The sequence below is a fragment of the Lathyrus oleraceus genome, chromosome 1 (assembly GCF_024323335.1).
Source record: "Lathyrus oleraceus cultivar Zhongwan6 chromosome 1, CAAS_Psat_ZW6_1.0, whole genome shotgun sequence".
Taxonomy (NCBI): Eukaryota; Viridiplantae; Streptophyta; class Magnoliopsida; order Fabales; family Fabaceae; genus Lathyrus; species Lathyrus oleraceus.
In genome coordinates this window covers 145,397,159-145,406,637 of record NC_066579.1, presented here as the reverse complement: position 1 = coordinate 145,406,637, position 9,479 = coordinate 145,397,159, and the positions used below count along the sequence as shown (strand labels likewise).

The 9,479-nt window shown below is 35.1% G+C and overlaps 1 protein-coding gene across 1 annotated transcript; it reads right to left on the bottom strand.

The window, feature by feature from the left end:
* Window positions 1-8,460: 8,460 nt before the first annotated feature.
* On the bottom strand, window positions 8,461-9,184 carry LOC127096292 (major latex allergen Hev b 5-like). The gene is made up of 2 exons (XM_051034881.1): window positions 8,910-9,184; window positions 8,461-8,740 (listed from the first exon to the last, which is right to left on the bottom strand). The coding sequence occupies exons 1-2, from the start codon at window positions 9,182-9,184 to the stop codon at window positions 8,461-8,463; spliced, it is 555 nt and encodes a 184-aa protein (XP_050890838.1).
* Window positions 9,185-9,479: the final 295 nt, after the last annotated feature.

Below are 9,479 nucleotides of genomic sequence, written 5' to 3'. Positions count from 1 at the left end.
TGCTATTCAAATATTTGTTTCGTAATAACAAAATTTTATTTCTTTTAATATTATAAAATATAAATATGTGTCTATATTTCTTTTACAGATTTATCAATGAAATTTTTGTATCCCATGTTTTATTATCAATAACAAATATTTGTTTTACATTTTTTTATATTTTTATTAGTAAATATTTGTTTACTATTTTAATAACAAATATTTGCTACATATTATTTCAATCTATCAGTCTCAAATATTAGTAATAAATACACATCTCTTTTTTTTAATATTAACTAATATTTTTCAAAAATATTAGAAAAAACTTAGTTTAATTAGTTGATTAGTGATAAGGTATTTTTTCATATTATTAGAAGTAATTCATATTTATTAGTTTTACTATTTTCTTAGCCCCTAAGTTTGTTAGAGGGTATTTTAGTATTTTATTATATTCTAGTAACCCTAGTTTTAGCTTATAAATAGGGTGACAATCATTGTAACTTTTATCATGTTTTGTAGCCGTCATTCTCTTAATAGAATATTCATCTTTTATTCTACCTTTGCACCAACAATTGGTATCTAGAGCTCCGGTTCGGATTCATAGGGAAACACGGGAAACACGAGTGAACGTGAGGTCTTGTGTGTGTTTGATTTTGATTCTTAGATTCGTGTTGAATCTTGAACAAAATTTGATCAGAATTTTAATTCTGTGGGTTGGGAAACACTGTGTGAGAAATCTGAGTGTACTGTGCAAGGTAGAAAGATGAACGGAAACGGCAACATGAACACCAAACTTCCAGTATTTGACGGTAAAAACTAGAATCGTTGGATGATCCAAATGCGTGTACTGTTCGGTGCTCAAGATGTTCTAGATCTTGTCACTGATGGTTATGTTCCGGTAGCAGCAGATGCGACGGATGAACAGAAAAACGCGCAGAAGGAAGTAAGGAAGAAGGATCAGAAGGCATTGTTCTTCATTCATCAATGTGTTGATGTAAATGTGTTTGAGAAGATTGCAGATTCAACGACAGCAAAGGCTGCGTGGGACACACTGGTTAGATGTTATGGTGGTGACGCATCAGTGAAGAAGGTGAAGCTTCAGTCCTTGAGAAAGCAATATGAAAATCTCAACATGAAGAATAATGAGAAAGTTTCTGAATACATCTCCAGAGTGATTCTGATCACTAATGAAATGACAGCGTGTGGAGAAACTCTTTCTGAAGAAACAATCATGGAGAAGGTATTGAGATCCCTTACCTGTCAATTTGATTACATTGTGGTAGCAATAGAACATTCCAAAGATCTGAGCACCATGAGAATTGAAGAGCTGCAGAGCAGTCTAGAAGCGCAAGAGTTGCGTTTAACTGAGAGAACTTCTGAAAGGGAAGTAGAGCAGCAGGCTCTGAAAGCAACTTCTGATAGGAGGTATCAGAAGCAGTCAGAAGCCAGGAGAAGATCTGATGGTGGTCAGAAGTCAGAAAGCTCAACCTCTGATAGACAAAAGAATGCTCAGAAGGGAAAAGAGAAGTATGACAAGAAGAAAATCCAATGTTACTGCTGTAAGAAGTTCGGTCATTTTGCTAGAGACTGTTGGTCAAACAAGGAGAGAAAATCAGAAGAAGCAAATATAGCCAGAAGTTCTGATGACGAATCTGTGCTATTGATGGCCTCTGAATCTGATGATATGGATCTGATAGACTGGTGGTATATGGACACTGGCTGTTCAAATCATCTTACTGGAAACAAGAAATGGCTGATTGACTTTGACTCTGAAAAGAGGACAAAGATCAGATGTGCTGATGACAAATATCTTAATGCAGAAGGTATGGGAAATGTCAGAGTGATTCTGAACAATGGGAAAACAACATTGATTCAGAACGTGTGGTATGTACCTGGCATCAGAAGCAATCTGATGAGTGTGGGACAATTAATTGAGAAAGGTTTCTCAGTTACCATGAAGGACAATCTTCTGAAGCTGTATGACTGCAATCAGAAGTTGATTATGGAGTCAGAACAGGGAAGGAATAGAACATTCAAGGTGAATGTCAGAACTGCAGACTCAGAATGTCTTAGTGCAACAAGTGCTGAGAAGGAGAGTGAGCTGTGGCACAGAAGATTTGGTCACTTGAATTTCAGAAGCTTAAAACATCTGAATTCAAAGAAGTTGGTACATGGAATTCCTGCAATTAAGAAGCCTGAAAAGTCATGCAAAGTTTGTATGGAAGGAAAACAACCACGATTGCCATTTGCGTCAGAAACTGCTCCAAGAGCAAAACATGCCTTGGGAGTTGTACATTCTGATGTGTGTGGTCCATTTCCAGTAGCATCGATTGGAGAGAATAAATACTTTGTGTTATTTGTTGATGAATTCACAAGAATGACATGGGTATCCCTTATTAAGTTTAAACACGAGGTGTTTGATGAATTCAAGAAGTTCAGAATGAAGGCTGAGAATCAGAGTGGTCAGAAGTTGAAGATTCTTAGAACTGACGGTGGAGGTGAGTATAACTCCAAAGAGTTCCAGAAGTTTTGTGAGGAGAATGGAATTGAGCATGAGGTTACTGCTCCTTATACCCCTCAACACAATGGTCTTGCTGAAAGGAGAAACCGCACTTTGCTTGATATGGTAAGAAGCATGCTAAAGGAGAAGAAGCTTCCTCAGAAGCTCTGGGGAGAAGCTGTTGCCACTGCAACGTATGTACTCAACCGATGTCCTACGAAGAAGTTGAAGGAAATAGTTCCAATACAGAAGTGGACTGGAGATAAGCAAAGTGTTAGTCATCTGAAGGTGTTTGGTTCTGTTTGCTATAAACATGTTCCAGAAGCCAGAAGACAGAAGCTGGATGATAGAAGTAAAGTGATGATTCTGATAGGGTACCACAGTACAGGTGCATACAAGCTCTATTGTCCAGAAACCAACAAAATTGAATTCAGCAGAGATGTGATTGTGAAGGAATCAGAAGTTTGGAATTGGGATAAGTCTCAATCTGATTCTGATGTTAGAACTTCTGAAGAAAGGTCAGAATTAAGAATTTCTGAAGTTGGAGTAAACTCTGACGTTGATTCTGATAGTGATTCTGACTCTGGAGAAGACTCAGAAGATGAAGGTGACTCTGATGATCCAAACTCTGATGATCCAGACTCTGATGACCCAGACTCTGATGGTAATCCAGATTCTGGTGGCAATTCAGACTCTGGAAATATGCCAGCCTCTGAAGATGGTCAAAGCTCTGGAGGAAGTCAACCATCTGAAGCTAGAAACTCTAAAGCTCAAGACTCTGAACAAGTTCAGAGACCACAAAGAATCAGAAACATCCCCAGAAGATATGCAGAATTTGACATGCTGCAAGACACTGAAGTAGACTCTGAAGGAGAAGTTATTCAGTGTGCCATGTTAGTAGACTCTGAACCCATAAGTACAGAAGAGGCTCTTAAGCAGAAGCTCTGGTTGAAGGCCATGAAAGAAGAACTTGATGCTATAGAGAGAAACAAGACTTGGAAGCTGACAGAACTTCCAAAAGACAAGAAAGCCATCAGCGTCAGATGGGTTTTCAAACAGAAGTTAAAGCCAGATGGTTCAATTGGCAAACATAAAGCAAGGTTGGTAGCCAGAGGATTTCTACAGAAACCTGGGCTGGATTACTCTGAAGTGTTTGCACCTGTAGCAAGACATGAAACAATCAGAATGGTGATTGCAATAGCTGCTAACAGGAATTGGCCTCTGATGCATTTAGATGTAAAATCTGCATTTCTGAACGGTCCATTAGAAGAAGAAGTTTACGTGTCACAACCTCCTGGATTTGTGAAAAAGAATTAGGAAGGGATAGTGTACAGATTATACAAAGCTCTATATGGATTGAAACAAGCGCCCAGAGCTTGGAATCTGAAGATTGATTCATTTTTCAAGAGGCAAGGCTTTCAGAAATGTGAGATGGAGTACGGTGTCTATGTTCAGCATACTTCTGAAGGAAATATGACTCTGGTATGTTTATATGTTGATGATATACTACTGACTGGAAGTTCTGAACAGGAGATAGCCAAGTTCAAGAAAGTTCTGATGAATGAATTCGAAATGACTGATCTAGGCAAAATGACATACTTTCTAGGGATGGAATTCAGATACTCTGAGAAAGGTATTATTTTGCATCAGCTCAAGTATGAATTAGAACTTCTGAAGAGATTTGAACTGGAGAATTGTAAGATTGCTGTCACACCTTCTGATACAAATCAGAAACTGGATTCTGACTCTGATGGAAAGGATGTGGATGCTACAACCTTCAAACAGTTGGTTGGTTCTCTGAGGTATTTGTGCAATACCAGACCTGATATTTGCTATTCAATTGGGATGGTTAGTAGGTTCATGAGTAAACCTAAGTGGTCCCATTACCAAGCTGCTGTCAGGATTCTGAGGTATATCAAGGGAACTCTGAAGTATGGAGTATTATTTCCTTCTGGAAGAAAGGATGAGTCAGAACTTCTGAGTTATTCAGATTCTGATTGGTGTGGAGACAGAGTTGACAGAAGAAGTACGTCTGGGTACTTATTCAAATTTCTGGGAGGTCCCATTTCTTGGTGTTCCAAGAAGCAACCTGTTGTGGCATTGTCAACTTGTGAAGCTGAATACATTGCAGGTGCTGTTACTGCATGCCAAGCTGTGTGGATTCTGAATCTATTGCAGGATCTGAAGATTAAAGTAAACAAACCTCTGAAGCTGATGATTGACAACAAGTCTGCAATCAATCTTGCTAGAAACCCAGTGTTGCATGGGAGAAGCAAGCACATTGAGACCAAGTATCATTTTCTGAGACATCAAGTTCAGAGGGGAGTGTTAGAAGTTGTACACTGCAACACTCAGAAACAGTTGGCAGATGTTCTGACGAAAGCTATCAAGACTGATCAATTCCTCAGATTAAGGGATGGAATTGGTGTTACAAGTTTTGATGGAATATGAATTAAGGGATGGTATTAGAAGTAATTCATATTTATTAGTTTTACTATTTTCTTAGCCCCTAAGTTTGTTAGAGGGTATTTTAGTATTTTATTATATTCTAGTAACCCTAGTTTTAGCTTATAAATAGGGTGACAATCATTGTAACTTTTATCATGTTTTGTAGCCGTCATTCTCTTAATAGAATATTCATCTTTTATTCTACCTTTGCACCAACACATATGATTGTTTATGAAAAAAAAATAGATTGAAAAAGTATAAATAATCGTTAATATAATATAGTCATTCTTTGATACTGTTAAAAGATGCTAACTATTTAATTACAAATACATGTCCCGTGTATAATTTTTATTATAAATTACAGTTAATTTATTATACATATTATCATTTTTATTGTAATATTTTGGTTGGTAAATAAAATTATAATAACTATCAGAAATTCACTCACAATCGTAAGGTTCAGATTAAATTGAGGACAAAGTATCCGACTAACAATACTAATATTATCATTTTATATTAATGAATGACATATATGTATTATGTATTATATTTAGATGAGCTGAACATAGTCAAGTGATGGTTGCTTGTATATATATTCTGATGTTGTAATGTTTAAATTAACTACTAAGTGTTTTGTATAAAATTGAAAAGTGGAACACTATTTTTTTTTTTTTAATGTATTGATAGTTGAAAATACGATAATCAGGTCGGTTCAATTGGTTAAATTTGGAATCGAAATCTACCACATGCAAAAAAAAAAATAGATTTAAATCGAAAACCAATCAAAAATCAAAAAATTGAATATTCATACGACTTTTAAGGTCATATCAGATTTTGCGTTTGATTTATAAAAAATATGATAAAGGATTTCGTTTTAAATCAAAATGTTATTTGGTTTAATTTTCTTCTTCCTTTTTCAATATGTTAATGAAACTAAATAAAAAAATTAAAGTAAAAACTATTCTCAATTGTTTTGTTGTACTCTTTTTATTAAGTGAGGATATATATATATATATATATATATATATATATATATATATATATATATATATATATATATATATATATATATATATATATATATATATATATATATATATATATATATATATATATATATATATATATATATATATATATATATATATATATATATATATATATATATATATATATATATATATATATATATATATATATATTATTAGACGTTGAATAAAGGCTAAGTGAGAATAAAGGATCATCATAGTTAAGTGGATTTTTTGTTTATACGGCTGAAGGAGTAATACATGATAAGTTAGTCACCTCTTGCGGAGATAATATATCTATAATCTTATCAAAATAGAATGTGTATCCAATTTATGATGGCGAACACATTATTACGAACCCAAAAGAGACTTGTAAAGGTAATTCTAATTATTAGGCTCCCTTTTGTTCATATGTTAGATAGATTTAGATTCTTGAATTATCCTCACATTCAATTATCTAAAATATAAGTATTAAGTTAACCAACAATCTCAAATTAAAATAGGATTCCATGGTATACCTCATATAGTTAAGCTTAGAACAATCGTAAGTCATTTTCAAGGGCCTTGTGAAGTGGTTGTATGGAAGTTAAGTATATTATCATTAGTAGTTCAGTAAGGCGTAGACAATAGGTGATTTGAAGACTTAATGAGATGGTATGGGGAGAGTTTGAGGTTCCTAGTTTGAAGAAAAAAATTAGAGTTTATGTATTATTTTTCAAAAATGAGATTGTTAACCATGTTATTTCACTTGTATATTTTACTTTTTTTTTTTTCTCTAAGGTGATCTTATCGGTTAAATTCCAGAGAACCACCTCTGGATACTATTATGTTTTGAAGGTGGAGAAAAACAAGAAAGGGGGGTTTGAATTGTTTTCACAAGAATTAAAAACTTTTTGCAACACCACACACACAAAATAAGAACTAACAACACAAAGAATATATCTTGGTTCGCTTGAAATTCAAAGCTACTCCAGTCCACTCGGCCAAGCTGATTTCACCTTCAATAAGGACTTAGTCCACTAATCTCAATAGATTACAAAATTCGTCTAAGAGTTTAACAATCTTTTAGCCCTCTCAAGTCTACAGACCTAAACAAGTCACTTGAGAAATTACAACCAAATTTAAGAATTACAAGTGTTTCACTTAGATGCTTCTAGATAAGCAGTATAAACACACTTTAAGAACAAGAAGAGACAACCACACAATATTGAGCAACAACTCTTGTATGGAACTTATTTCTTACAACAATGAAGGTGAAAATATTTCGAGTATGAGAATGTTGTTGTATCAAAGTTGTGTCAAAGTAGTGTATTCAGCAAATTATAAGGAGTCATTTATATAGCACTTGAGATGATATCGTTTGGGGAAATCAATAGAGATTTCGTGCCAACTGTTGGAGTTAAAGGTAGTAAATTTCTTGTCATTTTCCTATCAATCTTGGAACATAATCAATTGTTTCCTTAAAAGGAATTATACTACAATTTTTATACTTCCAGCCTAAGTTTCTGATCATGTGATATCTGATGGCATGTTTCTGAGCATGTGTCAAAGTGAGCATGATCAGAGTCTTCAGAGTCAGAGTCTCCGGATATCTTCTCGCAGAGTCTTCAGAATCAGAGCTTGAACTACAGAGTCAGATTCTTTAGTAGATTGCTTTTCATATGTATTTTGTTCAGAGTCATATCTGATTTCTCTTTGTGTTTGATTAGCGTTTCTGGACTAATAAAAATTCCCGATATTCATTTCATCATAATCATTTTAACTTAGAATCCTGCACACTTAAGAAAAATTATTAGGGTATCAAATTGTTTCATTCTTTGTTATCATCAAAACTTAGAGATGTATTGCAGAATCAAAATCTTGTTCTAACAATATCTCCCTTTTTTATGATGATAAAACTTAGAATTTTGATGAAACAATAAGTACTTTCAGAGATACTAAATTGAAAATAATCAGAGTCAAATAGAAAGTGACTCCCCCTGAGATTAGCAATCTCCCCCTATGTCTGATACTTGGAATTTTTTTTAAGATATTTAGTATCAGATATGGGTTTCTGTGGTAGAGCATTTCTTACCAGATTTTCTTAGGTTGCTTGACTTGATTTAGTAGTTTCTCAGATAAAGATTTAGGTTCCCTTGGTTCAGATATATCCTGAAAAATGACTTAGACTCGTAATAATTTTATGTCAGAATATAAGCAGTGCATTTCTGAGAGTTAGATAAATTAATTCATCAAAAGACTTCTATTTAATTCTCCCCTTTTTTGTTAGACTCAAAAAGTAAATAATTCAGAAATTCATTGATAAGAGAAAATTTTTACATAGTACAGAAGAAAAGAAGCAAGAGAAGCAAAACATTAGAGCCAAAAACACATAGAAAAAAATACAAAGAAATCCTATAGTGTCTAAGGGTTTGGTGGATGAGGCATCCTCTAAAGTAGCTCAGCTAACAGACTTTGAATGCTGGAGTTGATTTAGTCATGTTTGTCGAGTCTGGCTCTGACCAATTATTGTTCCTTCTGCAGCTCTTCCAAAATCTTGATGACTAGATGAGCAAGGTCATTTGTTGATGACTCTCCTTGAGTCAGAGCAACCTCAGTTGTCTTCTCAGCATCTTCAGCAGCTTTTTGAGCAGCTTCAGTGGCCAATGCTGCTTTAGCTTCAGCTTGCTCTCTGGTTGCAGCTTCTGCAGCGGCTTTCTCAGCTGCCTTCTTGGCAGTAGCTTCCCTTTCTGCCTTCTTAAAAGCTTCCTTTTCCATACGAGCCTCCAGCTTCTCCTCAGTACCTCTGATAAACTCATTTATGACTTGTTCAGATAAGCAGTCTTTAAGAAGGCATCCATCTGATGAACATGTTCCAGTGAGTCCTTACTTCAGAAGGATTGTCACTAACGTTGGATTCAACAGAGAGCTTCTTGAATCTGGAAGTATAAATCTCTAAGAACTTGTCTAGTTACTCATCAAAGGTAGGTATAGTGAGGTCAGGTTCAGAAGGTTCGGGAATGGGTTCAGAGGGTTCTGGAATTTGTTCAGATGGTTCAGGTATGGTTTTAGAGGGTTCTGGTACAGACTGAGTCTTTTCAGAGTCAGTTGTGGCCTGAAGTTCTTCATGGTTTGGGGAGGTTGGGTCAGGGTTATCTAAACCAGAATGTTTAGTGTTAGAAGTAAGATCATAATAAGGAGGGGAACTGGGGTTAGAGGAGAGGGATGATGATAAAGGTTCATTGAACATAATGGCTTTAGAGAGGGGGATGAATGTTGTGTGGAGGTTGAATAGAGGTAATGGAGGTGAAAATATGATGGGGTCAGAGGTTAAGGGTTCAGATGGGTTTGGTTCAGAAAGGATTGGTATGGAAGGTGTTGGTTCAGATGAGGAAGGGAGTGAGGTTGTTGGGTGTTTAGATTTGGATTTTGCTTTGGGAGCTATAGTATGTGTGGAAAGTGAGGTGGATGAAGTATTAACAGTGGTTTAGAGTGTGAGGGTGGTAGAGGGAGTGATGAGGCAAGTTGCTTAGAACCAGAAGGAA